This window comes from Hibiscus syriacus, unplaced genomic scaffold (assembly GCF_006381635.1).
Source record: "Hibiscus syriacus cultivar Baekdansim isolate YM2019G1 unplaced genomic scaffold, ASM638163v2 tig00000778_pilon, whole genome shotgun sequence".
Lineage (NCBI taxonomy): Eukaryota > Viridiplantae > Streptophyta > Magnoliopsida > Malvales > Malvaceae > Hibiscus > Hibiscus syriacus.
In genome coordinates this window covers 630,333-654,083 of record NW_024061825.1, presented here as the reverse complement: position 1 = coordinate 654,083, position 23,751 = coordinate 630,333, and the positions used below count along the sequence as shown (strand labels likewise).

At 33.0% G+C, this 23,751-nt stretch overlaps 3 protein-coding genes and 1 pseudogene across 3 annotated transcripts; 1 reads left to right on the top strand and 3 right to left on the bottom strand.

Moving 5' to 3' along the window:
- Positions 1-9: 9 nt before the first annotated feature.
- On the bottom strand, positions 10-2,945 carry LOC120114069 (L-aminoadipate-semialdehyde dehydrogenase-phosphopantetheinyl transferase-like). Its single transcript, XM_039135092.1, is given in 6 exon segments — positions 10-389; positions 955-1,126; positions 1,473-1,572; positions 1,575-1,716; positions 2,371-2,503; positions 2,717-2,945. Coding segments are annotated over 6 exon segments (858 nt in total). The 5' UTR covers positions 2,833-2,945; the 3' UTR covers positions 10-194.
- A 1,735-nt stretch (positions 2,946-4,680) lies between these two features.
- LOC120114080 lies at positions 4,681-6,404 on the top strand (annotated as a pseudogene).
- Positions 6,405-6,592: 188 nt separating this feature from the next.
- Positions 6,593-13,723, bottom strand: LOC120114026 (probable E3 ubiquitin-protein ligase ARI7). Its single transcript, XM_039135063.1, has 15 exons — positions 13,338-13,723; positions 12,554-12,678; positions 12,144-12,249; positions 11,942-12,032; positions 11,507-11,679; positions 11,209-11,313; positions 11,032-11,120; positions 10,398-10,505; positions 9,601-9,691; positions 9,414-9,503; positions 8,307-8,354; positions 7,905-7,976; positions 7,720-7,819; positions 7,487-7,613; positions 6,593-6,958 (listed from the first exon to the last, which is right to left on the bottom strand). Exons 1-15 carry the CDS (start codon positions 13,497-13,499, stop codon positions 6,784-6,786), a joined length of 1,662 nt encoding a protein of 553 aa, XP_038990994.1. The 5' UTR covers positions 13,500-13,723; the 3' UTR covers positions 6,593-6,783.
- A 2,946-nt stretch (positions 13,724-16,669) lies between these two features.
- On the bottom strand, positions 16,670-19,884 carry LOC120114035 (PTI1-like tyrosine-protein kinase 3). Its single transcript, XM_039135071.1, has 8 exons — positions 19,724-19,884; positions 19,007-19,175; positions 18,124-18,377; positions 17,898-18,024; positions 17,519-17,792; positions 17,263-17,395; positions 17,090-17,176; positions 16,670-16,990 (listed from the first exon to the last, which is right to left on the bottom strand). The coding sequence occupies exons 2-8, from the start codon at positions 19,098-19,100 to the stop codon at positions 16,862-16,864; spliced, it is 1,098 nt and encodes a 365-aa protein (XP_038991002.1). The 5' UTR covers positions 19,101-19,175; positions 19,724-19,884; the 3' UTR covers positions 16,670-16,861.
- Between the last annotated feature and the right edge of the window lie 3,867 nt (positions 19,885-23,751).

The window sequence follows — 23,751 nt, the reverse complement described above, 5'->3', positions numbered from 1 at the left end:
AAGCACTTCGTGTACAAGAGTATATGAATATTTATCGTCAAATAATTAAACATGCCTATGCTAGACATATAACAATCACACTCGAGTCCAAGTAACATATGTTCGACCCTTTGGCTCTCAAGGTTCGAAGTCGGGGTCAACAAGTTCGAGTCTCGAGTTTGAACAACTTCAATGTCCTCTTTAGGGACGTTTTATTATACCTTGTGTTTCCCATCAACGAGCACACTTTTGTGTATGACTGAAATGAGCTCTTCTACAGTTTTCAAGACAAACCTTGGATTGGGAAGATGAAGACTCACATTGTACTCTTCTTCATCAAACTTTGTTCGTTTTAATGATCTCTTATAACTCTCGATGGCCGATCCCGGGTGCCCTCTTGCGATCGATGCCTGAAATCCAACAAAAGCTTTCTATTTACATGGATAACTCGAGTACCCTTCTACCAATCCTATTACCATAAACCCGAAAGAACAAAAAAAAGTATTCTCGGTACGATGGCGTAACAAATTTTAAACTATTGTTTAAGAAATTACTTGCATCCGAAGTACCGACTTAATATTTAGGTTTCTTAGAGAGGGACAGAGCCTTCTGCCAATTCTAGACTCTTATGTTGCTCCAACTCTTCATTTTTTAATTGGTCTACGACATATATCCATATATGGGGTATTGCGATATGATCCTTTGAGGATTCAAGATCGAATATATTCATGTCGGACGTGTATCCATATCCCACACTGAGACTCGAGTCTGAGTAACATAGGCACACTTCCGGTGGAAAGTTAGCAGATTCGATGAATTGCTGCCGAATTCAAATTCTTCTCATGCACATCATGTTAATTCCATGCATATATCAAACAGAACTTTAAAATGTTCGTTTCTCGAAACCTACACGGTGCAGTTCCGTGAAAGAGAAAATGAATAAAAGTAACAGAGGAAATCAGATGGAGGACTCACCAAGTGTCCTTTGCCCAGATCGAAAAGCCAAAATTTCCACTGTGGATTTATAATGCCATTGACTTTAACAGATAGGTTTGTCCAGTTCGTGTGATGAAACTCCACTTTATTCAACCCATATGCTATACCGCTCCCGATTGCTTTGACATACGCTTCTTTCAAACACCAGTATCTACAAAGCATGTCCAAACCGTAAACGGATTTATCGGCAACTCTAAACTAGAAGTGTTATGCAAGTTAAACAGCCATAAGTACGGGAATACAAGTTAACACATAGTTTGAAGCATAGGGTTCAACATGATTTCCTTGCTAAGTACAAGAAAAACACTATATAACTGGGGGTAGAAATTGAACTCCAATCGATGTCCTGTTAATTTGTGCGGCTATAACTCGGCTAGTAATCATGAACTTATGATCGATTACATATATTTGAGAAACTAAATTCTGAGAATACTAATCAAAATACGCCAGTTATTACTTTTAAAAGTTTTACTTTTAATAGATTTGTACAAACACACCTGTAAAAATCGGTCAAAACCTCCTCATCACTACCGGCAGTTGTTATCCGATCCCATTCCAAACTTGAGAAGCATGATGAGAAACTCTGAATGTATTCCGAACGGTCTCTTTGCCGGGAACCATAAAATTAACGATGTCCAACCCCACAAGGCATAGAGGTTCAGATGCTATTGCCACATAGTCACCATGATGAGAAACATTGAAATTAAAATTGGGAAAGTCCAAGCAAAATCCATCACATTCCTGGAGATACAGAATGTTCATGGAATGATAAAAGTCGCTATACGTGGAAGCCGACAAACGAAATCAAGAGATGTTATTGACAGAATATCAACACGAACATAGGCACAAGTGCCAAATGGAGGATAAAGAAAACGCAAAATTGGAAATAGCCCAATCCAGCAACCCCAATAACATGATTCAACCTACCCAAATACACCCGAAAAAATCAAATAGATTCAGTCAGAAGTTATGCATGGCATACAATCTGTCATCCAAATTCTAGTAAAATTTCATTTAACAAAGAAAACAAAGAAAGGCTGCAGGTATTTGAATTGAAGTTATCGAATAAGTTCACTGATTTCTATCACACCGAAAAGGGTTTGCCTTCCGATGTGCGGTTTGTACGCACAAACGAAAATGACACTGATCATAGACACTGCAGAAGTGCCAAAGGGGGATAAACAAAACACAAACCCCACAAACATGATTCAACCCATCCAAATACACCCAAAAAATCTACTGGATTCGGTCAGAAGTTTGCTATATTCCTACCAAAAATATGCATAAAATCTGCCATCCAAATTCTACTAAAATATTCATTTAACCATGATAACAAAGAAAGACTGCAGGCATTCGAATCAAAGCTAGCGAAAAGTTCATCGAGTTCTACCATACCAAAAAGGGTTTGCCTTCCAATGTGCGGTTTATAGCGATATCGGCAAACGGGATTCCCAGCACCTCATGTACAACAGTGTATTGAAGCAACAAGCTAACAAGAGCCCTCTTTCTATCCTCCATCTTCACAAATCTACAAAGGTGAAAATCCATGAAAAATCTGTTTAATTTTACAAACTTTGCTCATACATATCCATTATCCAAGCAGCATATCATATTTGGAAACATACCATACATCAATAACTTAACCAGACATACTGAACCAAAGCAACATAATCAACATCATCAAACAAAAAAACCCAAACATAATTAAGAAAAAAACCAGAAAGTTGCAGAAGAGGCAAACCTGGTGATGGAAGAATGATGGGTTTGAGGAAGATGAGAAAGAGCAAATGAGAAATCGATGGAAGATGGGTTCCACTTCGATATGTCCACTAACCATCTTTGAACTCCCTTCTCCATTAACGCAACAAAAATTTCTACCCAAAGTTTCTCACTTTGCTTTCTGTCGTATTATATACAGCCATTGAAGTGCCAAAAGTGATGATCATTAGATTCTTTAAGAGGAGCCAGTAACAACGGGAAATAGGTATAAATCAGTCACACGTCTCTATACTATTATAAATTTAAAATATAGTCTTTATACTTTATTTTAGGATAAACTACATATATAGTCCCCAACATTTTAGATGCATTTTAGTCATCTACTTTTAAACCTTATGAGATACAATCATTAAGTTTTAATTTATTTTTATCCTTAAGGGTATTCTTGCCCTCTGTTATACTCAATTTATCAGTTTTATCCTTATCATTTTTTACATCAATTTAGTCCTCGAAGTTGTTCAGGGTGTTCCTCCTAGTCTTCAAAGTCTATTGACAGTTTCTAGATAATCTAATATTACTAATGCGGCTTGATGATGTGATATTTATTAAAAATAAATAAAATTTTTAAAATATTCAATAAATAAAACCGAGGAAAAATCTCTAAAATTTAATCTAATCTTTTAATCTTATTGAAATAAATAATAATTTTTTAGAAAATTATGCTAATCATTGTATTTAATAAATATTTTAACATAATACTTTAAACTATAGACGCGGAAAACTTATAGTTTTATTAATCAAAACAATCAATAGACTTTAAGAATTAAAATGAGCACCTTTCATGTTAAATTGATGGGAAAAAAACGATAACGATAAAAATGATAAATTAAATTTATTACGAAAGTAACATTTAAACCTAATTTCCTACTATAGTCATTATTGCTAACTGTCGTTAAAGTAAGTTCGTGTGACATATTAACTTTATTTTTTTCTTATTTCATTTCTCTTTCTTAAAAAAATCTGTAAGCTCTTTTTTTAGTTAATTGTGAATGCATTTAGAGAAAATTACAAAAATGGTCACTAATGTTAGAGTAAATTTTTATTTTCCATATTAAAATTTTAAAAGCAATAAATTAGTCACTAACATTATCAATTTATAATAAATCAATTATTCACCGTTAATCATCGTTATTGAGAATAACATAATATTGATGTGACTGATCGATCAATATTAACTGTCGGTTAAAATAATTGACTATTTAACTCATCTTTTTAAATCCCATCGACCCTTAAAATCCAATCCTATTTTACCCTTAATTTTTACTAATCATCTCGGTTTCTTCTTCTTCTATGCACCTCCGTTTTCCATGCGCATTGTTTTATGGAGCTACGAAAGGTGGATAGGGCGGTCATCCCTCTAAAATTTTTAAATTTATATATATATTTTAAGTATTTTTTTATAACGTAACATAAAATTTTGTGTACATCCGTGCCGATGTTCCGCCACCTCGATTCTCTTATAAACGTTATATTCCATGCATGTCAAATTATGAATATAATTTTATATAAGATCGTTGAACTGTTTAAGCAAATTTCGTATATTATTTATTTTAATTTGATTTGACATTATTAATCAAAGGTGTATATATATATATAAAAGAAAATTCAAGAACATCAAAATAAAATTCCAAGGTTTTAGAGGTGGTAGTAATAAAGCATTAAAACCTTAGAATTTGAGCAGTGAGATAATCTAATTTTAAACAGTCTTAAGAAAACGAGGGAACAAATCTAACAAAAATCAATAACTTAAAAAAATATCAAATTTACCCTCCCTTTTTCTTTGCTAGGGTTTACATTTTCCTCCTATCCAAACAAAAATAATGATCTTTCTCATGCTTCCCATTGGATAGTTTACGATCTAAAAGATAAAGCCGAATCGACTCGAATTGACTCAAACTTCATCATCTTCGTAATATCTTCCATACAATGGGAAGTTGTGTCGCGAAACCGTCGAAACTAATAGGCGTAAAAAGAAGTCATCATCCGAAGTTGAGATCCTATTTCAACCCGAAACGCATGCGAAAATCGAAGAGCACACAATCGGCTAACCACAAGGTCTTGAAAGATCCGTTGGAAGAGAACTTGGAGAAATACGGCATCGGGAAAGAATTAGGAAGAGGCGAGTTCGGGGTCACGTATCAATGTTTCGATTTAAAAACCGGAGAAGCTTGCGCGTGCAAGAAAATATCGAAGACGAAGCTGAAGACGGAGATCGACATCGACGATATAATGAGGGAAGTCGAGATCGTGAAACATTTGCCTAGACATCCAAATTTGGTGGCCTTTAGGGAAGCATTTGAGGATAATGAAGCTGTTTATCTTGTGATGGAGCTTTGCCGTGGAGGTGGATTTTTTGATAGAATCGTCGCTAAAGGTCATTAATGGAAGGTAGAATAGATTTTGAAAGTGATCCTTGGCCTAAAGTTTCTGATGAAGCCAAGGATATTGTTAGAAGCATGCTCGATCCTAATCCCTTAACTCGCATGTCCATTCAAGAGGTTCTCAGTACGTAACCGATCATAACACGATATTACGATCGTTAATTTTTCTTGAATCGGACTTCGAGTAATATAGGTTGAACATGTTTCTTTCTGTGTGCTATATAAAGAAGACGAATGGATACAAAACCTGCAGCTAGCACCAAACTTTAATCTCGGTGAAAATGTGGGAAGCAGGATTAAGCAGTTCTCATTGATGAGTAAGTTCAAGAAGAAGGTTCTAAGGGTAAGGCTTTACGAAGGAAAAAAAAAAAAGAACACGCCATTTTAAGTGTTTAAGAACAACTTGCCGAATGAGCAAATCGATTTGATCATCGAGATGTTCAATACGATGGACACCAACGCCAACAGGTACTTGTCGTTCGAGGAACTGAGAGACGGGCTTCAAAAGATCGGTCACTCTGTTTGTGAACATGATGTCAAGATGTTAATAGAAGCAGTAGGTCATTGTTTTCTTTATTGCGGTTGCGGTAGTTAATAAATTACTATGAATATCGAACTGAAACTTTTTTTTTTGTGTGTGGGGAAGGCGGACATTGATGGAAATGGGTCGTTGAGCTGTGAGGAATTCGTGATAATGGTGGTTCACTTGAAAAGGATAAGGAACGACGAGCACCTAACACAAGCTTTCCATCACTTCGACAAGAACCAAAGTGGTTATATCGAATTCGAAGAATTGAGGGAAGCTTTACTGAAGGATGACCCTGGTCCTAACAATGAACAGCTCATCAAGGATATAATGCAGGATGTTGACAAGGATAAGGTAATGAACTGACTCAAACATAAGCAATCAGAGTTAGAAGTCAAACATAAGAACCGAGTTCATTTTTTGGTAAATAACCAAAAGCTTCATCAACTAACCTAGAGAGATCAAACAGTTCGACTTCCATCTCAAATCGAGCTCGAGTTTCTTACTGCTCAAGCTCAGCTCAGCTCGATTACACCCTAGAAATCAAGAAGTTATTGAATGAAATAACTGAACTAAACCCGAGTTTATCGATTGTTTTGTAGGATGTTCAAATCAGTTACCAAGAGTTCAAGGCAATGATGCTAACAGGAATGGACTGGAAAATGGCTTCCCGCCAATATTCCAGAGCATTGATAAATGCAGTGGGTATCAAAATGTTAAGACAATCTGGCCAACTAAAGTAACAAACTCGAGCACCGAAAAATCTGTCAATCTGTAAATTTTTTTAACCCTAATTCTTTTTTATATTTCAGCTTTGTTTTGGTTCTAAAATTTGTCCTATCATTAGCTTAAAAGTGATTCTTAATGCTACAAATTTGTTGTACAAGAAACAAGGTAAAACCAATAGATCATGGAACAAATACCATAATTCAAGAACAAAAGCAAGTTGGCAAGTTATATATATATATATGGTAATATGTTGTGTATTATATGTATGTGTACATATATTATATAGATATATATACAGCAAAAGATAACACTTACGATAAACGGTAGGATCCTCCCCGTGGGGAAATAGTGGCACAGCAGTTTACAAGACTAATTACCCGTATCATCTACATTTCAGCTTGAACCACCAGATTTAGAACTCCCTTTTCCCCTGCCCCCTCTTTTGCTAGTCCCTCCTGTATTTTTCGAGCTCGTTGTCTTACTGCTGGCGGCTGCAGCCTGGGAGTCGACGTCTGCTAGGCCATTTTCAAGTGCTCTAACCAAATTCTCAAAGTAATTCTTTGTCACGCTGTAAAAGAGAAATGTGACAGAATTTGAATCAGAAAAGACACTTGCAATCATTCTAGATCCTGCCACTCGTGCGGAACATTTTGACTAAATGTTGTTAAAAATGCAGAAAAGAAGTTTGTGCAAGTCGAGAGCAATGCAAAGGAGAACAAAAAATAGAGAAGTACAAACAAACGAAGGGTAAAAATCAAAAGAATAAGGTGTAAAAAAATAAAAAATCATCAAGACTCAGCGAGTCCCTCCCAATGTAGTCAAGATAGGTTTAATTTTTATTCCCACTGCTTCAAGATGAGAAAAATAGAAAGTCGGGTTACCCATGAACTATTTTACTAGGTAGTTGAATACATGTGTGAATGCTCGGGTATGTGCCTGCACAAGTATGTTCGCTTGTTTAATTATTTCCATATACTTGGAGGGTTCTTAGAGGATCATATCCTACGTATTCATGTTTGAATATGATTCGGATATGCTCAAGAAAAATGAAGGATCAGAGCAACCTAGTCATTCATTCAGAAGTAAATAAACATACCTAGTTAGCCCAGCTAACTTTGCACGAAAGTCATCAAACTCCTTTGATGGGCCATCGCCAGTAACAAATTTATTTAATTCCTTCTCGGCACACTGATGAAGCCTTTCCAAACCAGACTCGGCCTCCCCTAAACAAAATACAAAGTAGATCATATTATTACTAGTCCATTTAAAAAAAACAATTTTCTAAACAAATTTAACTTCGTCCAATCATTTTTTTAAATTTGCATATACCTTGCAAGTACTCAAAAAATTGTCTCTTAGCATGCTCACGCTCAGGACGGTAATATCCATACGCATAAGTCCATTTGAGAACTCGTCTACATTCAACTATCTGCAACATTAAATGCACCACAAAAACATGAATTACATATTTTCCTGACAAAGAAATAAGCAGAGGATGCTCAACAATCATTTACCTGAAGCCATGCCTCTGTTATAAACTTAAGCTGGGACTCGGGTGTGCATTGTAAGTCACTCAGCTTCTCAAGCTGGCAAAATTAAAGAAATTTGCTCGGAATATAAGCTAAGCCGAATAAAAATGTAGTAGAATTGCTTCATTCTACACTGAAAACTTCATAATATCATTTTTAAGTGCTACTTCCGTTGAAAATAAGTTTTTAAACTTCACTTAAAGAACTTTGGCAAAAAAAATACACTTGAAGAGAAAACCATCAGAAACGACAAGTGAACCAACCACGTGAGCCAAAAAAGATGAAGATGCAGAAACCAAAGCACAAATGATATTGCTTACAGAAGGTATAAAAAGGAATACCTAGATGACATCTCAAACTTGAAAAAGAAAGTTGGTAAGAACTTACTTGCACAGTGTGCATCTGATTTAAATCTGCAAGAGCTTTTTGTCTCGACTGCAAATAGGAACTTTCAGGTTATGCAAATTTATTATCAACAGAAAAATTCAATATTTTACCAATGTGATCAAAAAAGGAAACAAAAGAGGAAGCTAAGATAAAATCAGTTGCAGAAGCATATAGCATCCAAAATAACATTTAGAAAACAATGCCAACTCATTGTTTTCAACTAAAGCTATAACTTTCTCCACTTACACTTGTTATTACGTATTAGTCTGCAGCAGTAGTTAGTTAATTCACTAGTTAAGTTAGCTATAACAGTTTGTAACTTAATTAGTTACTGATTCGATTTGTATATATATGTAAAGTTTCTGTATTTTTTTTTTGATAGGAATTGAAGGCCTCATTAAAAACCTCCTTCTTGATTAGAGGGGCTTATAGAGAAGCTCCTTAATCAGCGGAAGGAGGAAAAGAGTGCCTTAGGATTTTATTAAACATAATAAAACCAAGATACAACCAGAGATCCACCCCCAACATAAAACAATACACCAAAAACAACCCCAAACAGCAACAGTAGCTCAAGCCTAATCCAACATAGCTACAACAACAGCCTCTAAAATATCAGTGAATAAAATTCTTTTCAAAATTCTAATACTTGCCAAGTTACCAATAGAATATATTACTAGTTACTATAATCTGAAGCAGTGTACAGGATCCTCTATTCTAAATGCAATTTCAAAGATGACACATCGAAAGAGAAAAGGTCTCAAGGGTTCCAGGTTCACAGAAACAGATAATGACTTCTTTCTTGTATCTAGTATACCCTCTTCATCACTTACTCTCTCTGTTTTTTTACATATAATAAGTTGATAGCTCATATAGAAGTAACTTAAGAAACCCTTGGCATGCCAAACACCATGGTTTGATACACAGGCACATGAAGGCTCATATTTGACATGAAGCAGCACATTCATGTCAGCAGCACATTCATGTCAGCAGCACATTCATAAAGCAGATAAAATCCAGATTATAGATATTGATTTAAGAAAATGCAAAAGAAGATGAAAATTTATTGAGGGCCTATGCAATGACAAATAAGGGAAGCCTTCCAAGTACCAATTGATTGCTTGCCCAGCGTTCATAATAATGGGTGTATTTCTCCAAGGAGTTCTTTGCCATTTCTCGCCTTCTTTCAGCCTCATCGTACTGCAAGAAATAATATGAATCATGAATCACTAGCTCAACCATTATCAAGCAGATTTTAAAAACACAGAGACCAAAAATACATTACTAGTCTCCATACCACACCCTCTTGCTTAGCGGCTTCATAACGGTTACAAGCATAGAAACCACCAGTTCTCTCACCATGTTCTGCCCATGCACCAAGGCATAACCTGCATTTACATAAATTGAAATCCCATAAAGGTTACAAATGTTATATGTACAGTGACTGGAGACCTTAATTTTTTCCCCCAAATTTTCAGTAACATGCTTTTAGGAACTTAGTATTATCTATCATGAACTTTTAAGTAGATAATATTTCAGGAACAGGATCATAATTTCAGTAAATAATCCACCCTACCCTAGTAATGGTTTAATTTACGTTACAAATTTAATCTTATTTTCTCCAAAGTTTCTATGTACTGGCTAATTCTTATTACAAATCCTAGTCCTAGTAAATTTAAGGATAGCCCTGTGTTCTTTATTAATCTTCACATTCTGGAATTAATCAAAAAAAGCCAGAAAAATGTGAATTAATGTAATCTTTTTAATCAATTGATTACAAGAGTAAAGATTATTAAGTTAGGGATACCCAAATTATTCTTCCTCGTTCTCCCTACCCCTACTTATTTTTTTGTTAAAGTAATTTTGGTTTACCATTTACAGCAAACTGTTCAGAATTTCCAGCAAATCTTTTCACTCAATTTCAATCTTCTTTTTGAGACTTATGATTAAATCAAACCTTGATTGATCAATGAAATTACTAGCTCTAACCATACCCGCTATGTACCCCAAGTAGACAGACAGCGACTACCCCAAAAATGTCTCATATCAAGCAGCATTTTTTTTCCTTGGATCAATGAAGGCTTTGAAGCTTACCAGCAAAACTCAAATTTACAAGGTGGGGTGCATGTAATGTGCATACAACCTTGGTTCTTTTCAATTGGCCGCTTGCATTTGGGGCAAGGCTTGGAGTTGGCTAGTATCCTGAACATAACATCCAACAAAAATGGTAAACAAGATAGCAAGAGTTTCCACCATATTCTACCCAAGCTACAAGAGAAGAGACTATAAACAAATTAAGGGGGTAATATGTGGAATAGGGTAAAAATAGGAGTACTGGTTTTATAATAAAATGAATTTAAGAAAAGTTGCACTCTTCTATATAAAAGTTAACAATGTATCATTAGCATGTGCAATCATAAAAAAAAATTAACTTAGAAAATAACCTAGCTCAGATACTTCCTTCCATCTCCCTTGCACCTTCTCTTAAGCAAATAAAGGAATACAGAAAATACAGGCATATAGGAAGTCAATGCAAATGCAAAAAAGGGGTTTTACTTTTGGCCAAAAAGAAAAGAGGTTTAGTGTAGAACCTTTTGGATTTCTCAAATTACCGATATGATTATCATATGTCAAATAGAAAAACAGTTCTAGCACTTCATTCCAAATTCAGATTAAGGAATATGAATCCAGCCAAAAAAATTAAAAAAATGAAGAGAAGTATATTTACCAGTTCATGTTTTCTGACTCTGCACTGTTCTTCAAGATCCATTTCGCCACAGTATCACAGTCGACGGGACGATGAGCTTCTTCGGTACACTGAGACATGATTTTTCTTAACTTAGACATTCGTTCGAGAGTAATGTCATGAAATCTAATGTAGTATAATAAAAAAATCAGGACTTACATTCCAGCAAAAGCTGTGTGAGCATATGCAGGAGACATCAAAATTTTCACCGCCAACAGCAAAATCAACAGCATACTCACACCCCGGTGCAGGACACCACTTGGTCTACCAGTGAATAAAAGAAGAAATAAGGACAACAACGGTAAGAAGCAAAAAGGCATACCCCATGGATACTAACAGAATTACTAATTCAAGCTCATGTATCCATTGCACGCACAATACAAGTGCTAAACAAGATGGGACACTTGCATGCATTCATGCAATGTCACATCTCAGGATTTTAAAATACAAAACATACCTTCCTGCTGTCTTCAATATAGGACCTAAGTAGGTAACGAGAATACTTCATTTTTTCTTCACAAGTTGCCACTTTATCAATCATATCTTGGCCAACAGCAACATTGCAAGATGGATCGGGACATCTCAGTGATAAACAACCAGGACCATCCTTAATGGTTGTGGAAATGTAACCTACGACAATAGACCAAATATAGCAACAAAAATATAAGTTTTCCAGTCAAAAGCATAATAAAAGAAAAGGATGAAATATTTGAATGACAAAGCACACGGTGTTTAGATTTTAGCTAATAAAACCACTGATAAGCGAAGCCAACCGGTGGTATGTTATTAAGGAAGAAAACATTAACTTCAAAGAAATCTAAACACATTTGCCTAAAACTATCACTTGCATTTGTACAAAATTAACCTATCAGACGAAGCATATGAGATATACCTCGCCAGCAAGAAAAGCAAAAAGGATGACCACAAGCAGCTGAAGTAATATTGTCATGCAGAAGAGATTCAAAACAAATCCCGCAAGTGAGCTGATAGGGAAGCAACAAGAGTGTCATGGATAGGTAATTCAAAAAGATAAACGATCAGAAAAGAACAAGTTTCTAAAAGAATAAGCAAATCCACAGATCTGTAAAACTTACTTCTCTAGAATTGGATACTTGAACAGCCGGTCTCTCCAACAATCCAACAGATTGCCGAACTCCTCCTTCATCGGCAAACCATTCATCGTGTACTTTACTGACACTCCTGCTATGCCAACCATGTTCAGGAAAACAAGTTTCCAAATCTAATAATACAAACAGCCTAATGCATGAAAATTAACAGCAAGTGAAGCAGCCACATCAACCTTTCCGAAAAAGCAGAATGGCTCACTTGAGATGATTGATACAACAAAGGATGCCTAAAAATGGCGAACAAAGACTAATACTTAAAATAGAAAACATGGACAACCTTGACTTTTGAGAATTATACCAGCAGACAAATATGAATAATGCAATATCAACCTAAATACCACCAAAAGAACAGAAGAATGGGTAAAAAAACAAATTACCAATTAAAGTATCGGAGCAAAATAGTTGCCTCAACTCTTGATATTGAAAGAACAGTAGAAACCTTAGAAATATCATCCTCCTGTCGTTGTTTTATATCTGCTTCCTTCAAAACAGTATAACTTAGCTGAAATAGTAAACAAAAAAAAAATGTTATTAGTACCCAGTTTCAGTTTTCATCATCATTAACAACTCACACCACAAAACCTAACCTTGAAAATATTTAACCACTCTATTAAACTCAAGATATAATCAAGAACCAGCTAATTGAATTCCAAACCAATCAAAGGAGAAAAATAATCAACAAAAACATCAGCATATGTATTGATGAAGATTCTGTGACACCATATACAATCCTGTTAATCCAATTTACCCCTCCTTAACGACAACAACTATCAAATATTTTTATGTAAGTCTGAAAATTAGTCATTATTAACTGCATATAACTCTATTTCATCATTCTACCACTGATCTGATAAGCAAAAGGATACAAATTCCCAATCATTCCCTTGAATTATCCTTTTCTTTCTTTTACTTGTCATATTATCAAAGTTCGTCGTTGCCGCCTCAACTTTGGCAACTAAATCCACTAAAAATTATATCTTCCTTTCTAGTTTTGTCTAAATTGTCCATTTTACAAAATCAAAACATCCGTAATTCCATGGAATTTATTCAGTAGCTCCAAATTCCACAAAAAACTAAAAATGTATTGAACTTAAAACGGAATCGACCTATAATTTTTTTTTTAATATTCCGCGGAAATGAAGAAAATATCAATAACATGACCTGAGGGCGACGAGAAATCATGGCATCTTGATCGTCCTCATCTCCGTCTTCAAGTAAGCCGTAATCATTGTCATCGTCGGAGTAATAATCGTTGTCGTTGGGGTCGTCGTAGCAATAGCTCAAATCGCCGCTGTAGAAATCGTCTTCCGAGTCATCAATCATATCGTCCTCCGATTCCGTTTCCCGACAAACCTAAGATGAGGAAGACAAAGTCTTGTTTGGATGGAGAGAAAGTGGAAAGCACAAAGAGAAGGGAAACAAAAGCTTAGGTGAGGAACGAGAAGGAAATTTTGGTAAGAAAAAGATATGTAATTGAATTAGGTGTAAAGGAAGAGAAATGGACTAAAACTATATATTTCTTTATTTTTCATTACATTTTTTTGTTACAATTTTTCATTACATTTGTGTACATATTTAATTGAATTTTTTAAGTATTAAATTTTAGGGTAAATTATGTATTTAGTACTTAAATTATTAATTTTTATCTGTTTTAGTACTTAAACATTCATTTTTTTAAATCATACATAAAGTTTAGTTTTTGTTTGATTTTAATACCTCTCGGTTAAAACTTTAGTTTTTGTTTCATTTTAGTATCACGTTCAAAATTTAATGTTAAGTTTTGAATATATTGAAAGTTTAAGTACTAAAACGGACCAAAACTGATAATTTAGGTACTAAATGCGTCAAGTTTTTAATTTTTGGTACTAAAATAAAATGAAATGAAAATTAAATGTTTATGTATGATTTTGAAACATTAAAAGTTTAAGTATTAAAACAGATAGTTTAGATACTAAATATATAATTTATCCTAAAATTTAATATATATATATATATATATATATATATATCAATTTAATTTGTTGTCTCTTCCTCGATAAAATCATCGTTGGTAATAATATGTTTTATATTTACCCAAAAAATGAGTTATAACTAAAGTCTAAATGAAAATAATAATATAATTTTATCATGTTTATTTTTAAAGCGGAAAGTACACAAATGATTACTTGTACTGTACTATAGGATATTGTTTTATTGAGTCTTTTAATTCGTTATTTTGATTATATGGTATTGATATATTGTGTCTTTAACTATTAAAAGTTACAAAATAGTCATTTGGCTATTAATACGTTTCAAACTCATCTTTTCATTAAAAATTGGTGGTTGTCTAAGTTGGACGTTAGCATGGTGGCTGATATATGATAGTCTTTTGAGATTCTGATATCATATTCTATCATATCCTAGTCAACAAGTTAACGTCCAACTCAGACTCTCGTCAATTTTTTAATGAAAAATGGCGAGTTTGAAACATATGAATAGTCGGGTAATCATTTTGTAACTTTTACTAATCAGAGACTCAACAAAGCAGTATCCTACAATCGAGAAACCATTTATGTACTTTACCCTAGTTTAAAATATTAATTAAATAAACTATTCAATTTAAATAAAATACTTTTATAATATTTGGAATTTAATAATACAAGCAAAATGCATTAACTAAGTGACCTTAATGGTTAAATGATTGTTGTTATGCTTAAGGTCTCGGGTTCGAACACCGTGTATACAAGAGTATGAGCGTTTAATATCAAATGATTACGAGTCTTTAAGCAAATACTACCTTATTTACAATCTAGATTTATAAAAAAAAATACACTAAACTCTCAAATGGAGTTAATAGAAAAGGTAATAAATATAATTAATGTGATTAAGGAGCATGATTAATGCATTTAAATATTGTTATTGAATTGTTTAAACACTAACAAAATTAAATAATATTTTCAAAAGTAAATTATTTATTAAATGGTTTTAAGCAAAGAATACGTTGATGCAAAATAAGGGTATTGCTTGATAGCTTTTCAAGAGGAAAGGAATATTTTACATATTTAAATATATAATAATTTATGCAAATTAAACGATTTCAATGATTAAATAGATAATTGTTAATTTTTTAAGATCCTAAGTTTAATCACGACGTCTATAGGAATATATGAGTGTTCATTGTCGAAAACTGAGCTTTTCAAATAGATATTACCATATAACTTTTTTAATCTTCTCAAATCTTAACTAAAATTAGAAGTTAAAACTCTACTACCCGATATTGTTAATCGCCGGATTAACTTCAAATCACACTATGTTAATTGTTTTAGTCAAATAGAACTTTTCCACCGTTATAATTAATTGATAACCACTCCGTTCATTAAAAACTCATCAAGGTCGAGATAAGTGATTTTTCTTTTCTCTTCTTTGACTCAAGATTAATATAGTCCTAGATGATGACTATAACTTGTGATTACGATGTTTGAGACTTAAATGAAATGATGATGATGAATAATTCGATAATCATGAATAGATGAAAAAACTCTTGAATATAATATGATGTGTCTACATGCAACAATGATCGGAAGAATGCTAGAGGGTGATGACACAAGCGAAAAGAGATCGATCGACGACTGTCAAATAATGCGAGAAACATAAGATTTTTCATAAAGAAAGTCACTTTAACATATCACATCACCATTTTCTAATTGCAGTTAGACAACAATAACCTTAACAAAAACAAGACAATAATAAAATTATCCACCATTTTTGTACAAATTGTCACTTTACCGCTATTTTTTCTTAGAGCATTTTAACCCTTAATGTTTTATTTTAGAATAAAAGGACCACTGAGAGGATGAAAACCGTAAGTTGACTAACGAAACGCTTCCTATTGAAGTGATAGGTCCTTGTGTGATTTCACGTCATAAATATATATGTGAATAATTATAATTATAGTTTACTCTAAAAATATTTTTTTTTGTTAAAGTGGCATCACACATGGATATGTATTATCTGTATGAAACATTGACGGTTAGTCAACTAACAATTTTTATCGAACGAGATGATACTTTGCTCCAAAATGAAAAATGTTCCAAAAAAAAACCAGGATGGGGACCAAAGTGACCATCTGTATACACATTGAGGGTAAATTTTGTTATTATGCCTAAAAAGAAATTAAAAGTTCAATAACTGCATACAAGTTTTGAATGTTCAATCATCAAAACCTGCATTATGGAAGTGTGTATTCATTGATCATTGTCATCTAAGCTTGGCAGATATCATTGAAAATTATAACAAACCCCAGATTTTTCATGGAGAAAGATATAAACAACAAATCACAGACTACAGCACTTCAATTAATTTTCAATCTTACTCGACGACATTATTCATACAAATTTACGAAGCATATCGATGAAATAAGGGAGAAAAAAAGTACAAACCAATCGATACGTACCCAACACCAACACGACCCAATCCCTTGGTCAATTTTATGACTACATCCGGAAACAACTTTGCGGGTCCGAAAACGGGCAACTGACAGAAATTAAACAGACCAACCCGATCCTAAGATGTCATATATGAAGGAATATGAAAATGTATATATAATTAATATTTAGTGATCAGATTAAAATCTGTATTTGATTATGAAACCAAACCATTCACGGGTTGTGGAAATTTCGATAATTGGTGAAGAAACCTGGGTCTCTTTAAGTCTCAGGTGCCGTTACTGCTGCTGCTGGAGCCTTCAACAGTGGTTGGAGAGCCTTGACCATGATGCTCATGTTTGGACGGAACTCGGCTTCATACTGCACACACAATGCTGCCACAGCTGCCAACTGTACCAGCAGAAGCATATCGAAAGCGATCAAGTGTTAGTATGGTGTGCTTTATGAAATTGAACTCGTGCAATTTATGCAGACACGGAATAAGAATACCTTGGCAACGGCTTTAGGAGGATACTCTCCCTTCAGTTTTGGATCTACACATTGTTTAACTTTATCTTCGCTCAGTCTTGGAGTAGCCTGAAATCGAGAAAACAAAACGTTTTAGTGTTGATCGAATTTTAAGTAAAAAGATTAGCAGAAGAAAGAGAAAACAATATCCGCACCCAGGTAACAAGACTTTGCTGTCCACGAGGCATCGTGTTGTCAACGGGTTTCCTCCCTGTAAGAAGTTCTAGAAGGACAACCCCAAAGCTGTAAACATCACTCTTTTGCGTCAACTGACCAGTCATTGCATACCTGGAAACATTAGAGCCATAAAATGAGTTCTAAACCTGAATAATCTTTGCAGCTCGGCAATAGGCAATAACTGGTTAGTTCGAGAAGGGAAAAAAAAGGGTATAAAGGGCTTTGAAAGCATACTCTGGCGCATGGTAGCCAAAGGTTCCCAAAACTCGAGTAGAATGAAGACGAGCAGCCATGTCAGGAGCCTGGTTTGAGAGGTTAAAATCTGCAATCTTCGCTTTGAAGTCTTCAAAAAGAAGCACGTTGCTAGATCTGATATCTCTGTGGATAATCGAGGGTTGAACCTTCTCGTGCAAGTACTCCAAGCCCCTTGCCGCATCAACTGCAATTCTTACCCTCTGCATCCAGTCAAGAACTGGACCTGGTTGTGCCCCTTGAACTCCCTTCCTTCCTATGGTTCCCAAAAGCAAGAAAATGTCAAAACTAAATGATACAGACATTAGAATCCATTTGGCCTATATCGGGAATCGATATATAATGTGATGGCATCACAAACCATGCAATATGTCATGTAGTGAACCCATTGTTGCAAACTCGTAGGCAAGCACACGGTGATTTCCTTCAACACAGTAACCTTGCAACTCGACAAAATTGTCATGCTTCAGTTTTGAAACCATGGAAACCTAAACATAGAAAATTCATGCAGTGGAAGTGTCAAGAAGCAAGGGGAAACATGACGTGACAACAACCTGAATTTACGGAGTACAATTTCTTATACACACCTGGGTCAAAAACTCCACATTTGATTCAGACTCGGAGGAAACATCGAGCTTTTTAACAGCCACAGCTCTTCCATTGTCCAAGTTGGCATAATAAACTCTTCCGTAGGAACCCTCACCGATCAAAGCCTTTGATCCGAAACTATCGGTTTTTTCTTTCAATTCTTCCAATGATAATGCAGGAACTTCGATAGGTGGCGGTGATTTCTGCACTTCAGGTTTGATAGGGGCTGGAACCTTTGAGTTTCTATTATACCCTGAAAGCCCGTAGCATGAGCAATGAGAAATTATTACAAAAACATAATCATGCAAACAGAAAAATGATCAGACCAATTATTTTACATTTCATGAAACCCATTTTCTTTTCGGGGAACATTAACAAATTAAGAAGACATGCTAAAACAATCTTCCTATCTCAGCAAGTAAAAGCCGAATATAAAACAAATAAGAAACGGCTTAGTCACGTATACAAAAATGATAATTGTTCATTGTTGAAGCGGAAACAAAGAGAGTCAAAGAACAGCCATCAGATAACGTACATGGCACTTGGTACTTTTGGGCTATTCCGCTTGGACTCTACATTTTTCGTGAAGTACTTGTGTCCGACACTCATTTCCAACACTGGGATATGAGGGGATCCTCCAAATATGGAAAAACTTAGAAAAACCTAACCATACCATGCCCGACACTAGCACCCAACAGTAACATAGTTTTCTGGTGAAGAACTAACAAATAGAAAATATGCATCACCTTCCCGTGAACCCGATTGCGCTAAATGTTAAATACATATAAGATTGTAAGAAAATAACTACAGTATTCACAATGCCAATGGATTTCTAACAGTAAATCGGAATTATCGATTCAAGTTAACAATAAAGTGGCACACCATCTGTATGATCCTTGTGGGCTTTCAGGTGCTCGTTTTCATGTGGTTGGTAACTCTCGTCTGCCTGACAGGAACAGCAAAGCCAACGACGCATCCTCGATCTTTTTCTTCAAATACAAATTGTCAGTATTTTCTAATTGAACAAGTAGCCTCTAGGAGATGCATGTGCCTGCATAGTTCCAGAATACATCCATTCATGATCCAACGTAAACATTATTAAAACAAGTCATTTTAACACATTAATAAGCAACAAATTCACCCTATCATCCTATAACAATTAAGAGTCTGGAACATAAGTGATAAATTCAAACTAAAAGTTCCAATTAATCATAATGAACTAATTAAACATTCAAATAAATATAAAATTGTAAGAGGAATGAGACTCATTAAAAGCCTTACCAACAAGCCGGGCCGATTATACTCGCTTACCATTATACCAAAGGAAAAGATAAACGATTCTAAAATCAAACCACAACCCAGAAAAATTAAGCCCCGATTCTGAAATGGGTTTGCTTCAAATTCAAGAAATAACTCCAAAAAATCTAAATATAAATGAGACCCTCAAATTTCTTCTCGAAATGAAAAGATATGAAGAAAAAGAGAGGGTACAACTGAACTGTTGAAAAATATTAAAAGAAAAGATACAGATAGGCAAACAGAAAAAGAAACATCATCCAATAAACTAATGGATTAAAATTGGAAGAAGAAGAAGAATACCTGGAGTTCCTCTCTTTCTAGATTTCCTCTTTTGGTTTGTTGGAAGAAATTCCTCCCCTTTTCTCTTCCTCTTTCTAGGGTTTGTTATCAGTTAATTGGTTTGGGATGAAGGGATTGTTAAAGAGAGAAAATAGAGAAAAGAAAATATAACTGAGAGAGGAAAATTTTAAGAATTTTAATTTTTAAAGGTTGTTTTTTTATGCTTTTGTGGGTTTGTTTTTGAAGGAAAGAGGACAGAAAATTTTAAAAAAAGTATAATAACAACTGTAGTCCTCAATATTTATATAAGTTTTCAATTTAACTCTTTATATTTCTTGAACTAAATTTAGTTTTACAGATTCAAATCATTTTTAATAAAAAATTGATTAAAACATTGGTTTTTATTGACTTGATAATTATGAAATTTTTTTATTATAATTTATTGGTATGATATTGTTTATCTTATTAGACCATACTAATAAATATTTTAATAATAAAAATCAGAGGTGTCTCGAATATTTTTAGGGTCTTGAGCGAAAATTAAAAATTATTTTAATATTATATTATTATATCATAGAAAAATGTTTAAATTATGTGTCTGGTTATAAAGGTAGAAAGTATGAACTATTTTATAAAATTGAAAAAAAAATTAGGGGCCCTTAGTTATAAACCTCAATTGAAAACTAAAAAAAAGACCCTATAGAAAAAAAAGTATATTATATTATTTTGAAAAAAAACTAATTTAATATTACATTAATGAACCATATAAAATGATTAAATTATGGGCCCTTAATTATAAAAGAAGAAAGTAGGAATTATTTTATAAAATTGAAAAAGCATTAGGGATCCTTAGTAATAAACCTTGAGCGAAAACTCAAAAATTGGTCTTATAGAATGAAAATATACTATATTATTTTGAGCAATTAATTTAATATTACATTAATAAATCATAGAAAATGATTAAATTATGGTTCCTCAATTATAAAAATAAAAATAAGGACTATTTTATAAATTTTAAAAATTTAGAGGTCAATAATAAAAACTAAAAAGTGAGGGCCCTGAGCAATCGCTCAGGGTGCTCCCCTTTAAAGCCGACTCTGATAAACATGAAACATATATATTATTATTGTAAGTAATTTTGTGAATATCATTAAAATTTAAATATTTCAATTATCATTTTTACAAAAAAAAAAAAATAATGATTTAACTCTTTTAAGAAGTTGAAAATAATTTTTTTTTCTTTTCCAAATGTTGATAGTCAATTTAAGATAAAAAGAATAAAGGTTAAATTGACAAAAAAATAACTATTGAGGACTAATTTCTTATTATACCAAGAAGATATGACAGAGAGGCAACGCGGGGAAAATGATAAAATAAATAAACAATGAATGGAATATTTCCACCTATTGTGCTAGTAATTGAAGCTGATAAGACTATACATTAAGAAAAAAAAAGTAAACTTTATAATATAAGGATAAAGTACATAAATGGTCCCTAAATTATAGAGTGATATTTTTTTCAAGTCTCTTAACTATTTAAAGATATGAAATGATCCCTTGACTGTATGCCATTGCTTTGTTAAGTCCCTAGACTATTAAAAGTTACAAAAATGATCACTCGGCTATTCATATGTTCCAAACTCGTCATTTTCTATTAAAAAAGTGACGGCAGTCTACCATGAACTTTAACCCATCGACTGTGATATGATAAAATATGATTATAAAATCTCAAACGACTATTATATCTCAGTCAACATGTTAACATCGAGCTCAGGTTATCATTATTTTTTAACAAAAAATGACGAGTTTGGAATGAATAATTAGATGATCATCTTGTAATGTTTAATAGTTGAGAGACTCAACAAAATAACGTCCTATAGTAGAGGGACCATTTTGTAAATTTTAATAATTATGGACTCAATAAAATAGCTTCCTATAATCAGGGACCATTTAGATACTTTACCATAATATTAATAATAATATAGCATATTCCAAGCCTATTATATATAGCCAACAAATATCGTTTTAGTTCCAATTAATATTAGATTTCAAAATTAATTTCTGAAAATTTTATTTTATGAAAATGACAAAGTTGACCCATCAACTTTGATTTATCATGAATTAGTCATTGTTTCTTAGCTGATATCACAATTGGTACCTATGTTATAACTAATTTCAGAAATTAATATTAATTTATTTGTACCTATGTTGTAAGAATCCAATGATTCTAACAACATTGGTTTATACCCATTATCTCGAATTCCATGCTCCATTGATGAAATTTTCCTTAAACCAAATTGCTTGACAAAATAAAAACAATTAATTAAACCGATTTTTCAAATTTCATAAAAATATATGTACTAATTTATGATAAATCAAAATTGAAGGATGAAAGTCATGATTAAACCAAATTTTTTTACAAAAAATATTAATTTCCCCAATACTAGAAAAAGGAATATTGGTCGGTTCTCTTTATTGCCTCTAGTTGAAAAGAGGACAATTTCTTAGCTTTGCTTTAGGAGAAAGAATCAAGAATGGATGCTTGGTGGAGAGAAGATAACCATGGCTTTTTTTTAATTAAAAAAATTCTTGTTTAAGAGTAGAATTATCCATATGATGCGTGTAAAATAAATGTTGAAATAATTTTAAACGTAATGAATAGTTGAACGATATTTTATTGAAAACGATGACAATTTGAGTTTGACATCGGCTTGCTAACTGATATATGATATGATATGACCTCAGAATCTCGAATAATTATCATGTCTCAGACAGTAGGTTAACGTCTAACTCAAACTGCTATCAATTTTTAACAAAAATCGATGAGTTTGGAATACAATAAATAGTCGAGTGACTGTTCTATAATTTTTAATAGTCGCAAAACTAAAAAAAACAATGTCATATAATTAGAGGATCATTTTATAACTTTTAATAGTCAAATGGCTCATTAAAGTAATACCAAATGGAATCATTTATATACTTTATCTTAAATTTTAATTAATATATATTTTGTTTAGACGTGTTAATGATTAAATCGTGAGTTGTAATGATTATGGACAATTCATATATTTTTATTTGAATTGTCCAAAATCTGAGATCTTTTTTTAATCTTACATGAGAATTTATATTTAAGCCCTTAGTGTTGGTGTAAAATTTAGGGTCACAATGACTATTAGTAGCCGATCTATCTGACCTGACCAAAAAATTTTAAATCTCCAACATGACAAGAAATAATATATTTATTGAAAAAAAACTTTTTATTCAATAAAAATATGGATAGAATTGAAAGAAAATAATATATAGGGATATTATTGTAATTATCCCTAAACAGGATTGAGTATTTTCACCCTAAACCCGAAATTCAACCCGACCCGAACATAACTTAAAAAATGACATGAACCTAATTTTTTTTAAAAAAATCAAACCCGATCAGATCAGATCAAATCGAAACTCATTGGATTTGGGTTCCATGCCTCTCCCTAGTAGACGGAGCCATGTGTATGGTTGAGGGCCACTGTCCCTTAATTTTTTATTATTATCAAAAAATATATAGGGAAAAACATGTATTTAGACCTTAACTTTTGGTTTATTTTGATTTTGTCCCTATTTTTTTTATTTATTTTGATTTTATCTCTCTCATTTTATATTGTTAAATATACCTTGCCCCCTTGAATTGGAATTCTGGCTCCGTCTCTGATTAGTAGACTTGACAAGATTTGTAAATGTAGTCCATATAGATGTCATAAAGTCTGATTTAGCTCGGATATATTATGTGGGTCTAATCTACTAATGGTCATATCAATAGATGAATAATTGCGAAAGTGCCATTTTTAGAGGAGATCTATAGGAATTAGAACAAAATGTATATTAAAAAGTATTTGCTAATCATTTGTGTAAACTATTAAATGCTCACTTCAGTTTCATTTTTGTTTATTTTTATCATCAATTTTTAAGAAATTAACATTTAATCACTTAATCTAATCGGTTTTCAGTTTGGCCAAAATTTTAAACATTTTGTCCTTGTGGTATCATATGTAGGTCATAAAATTG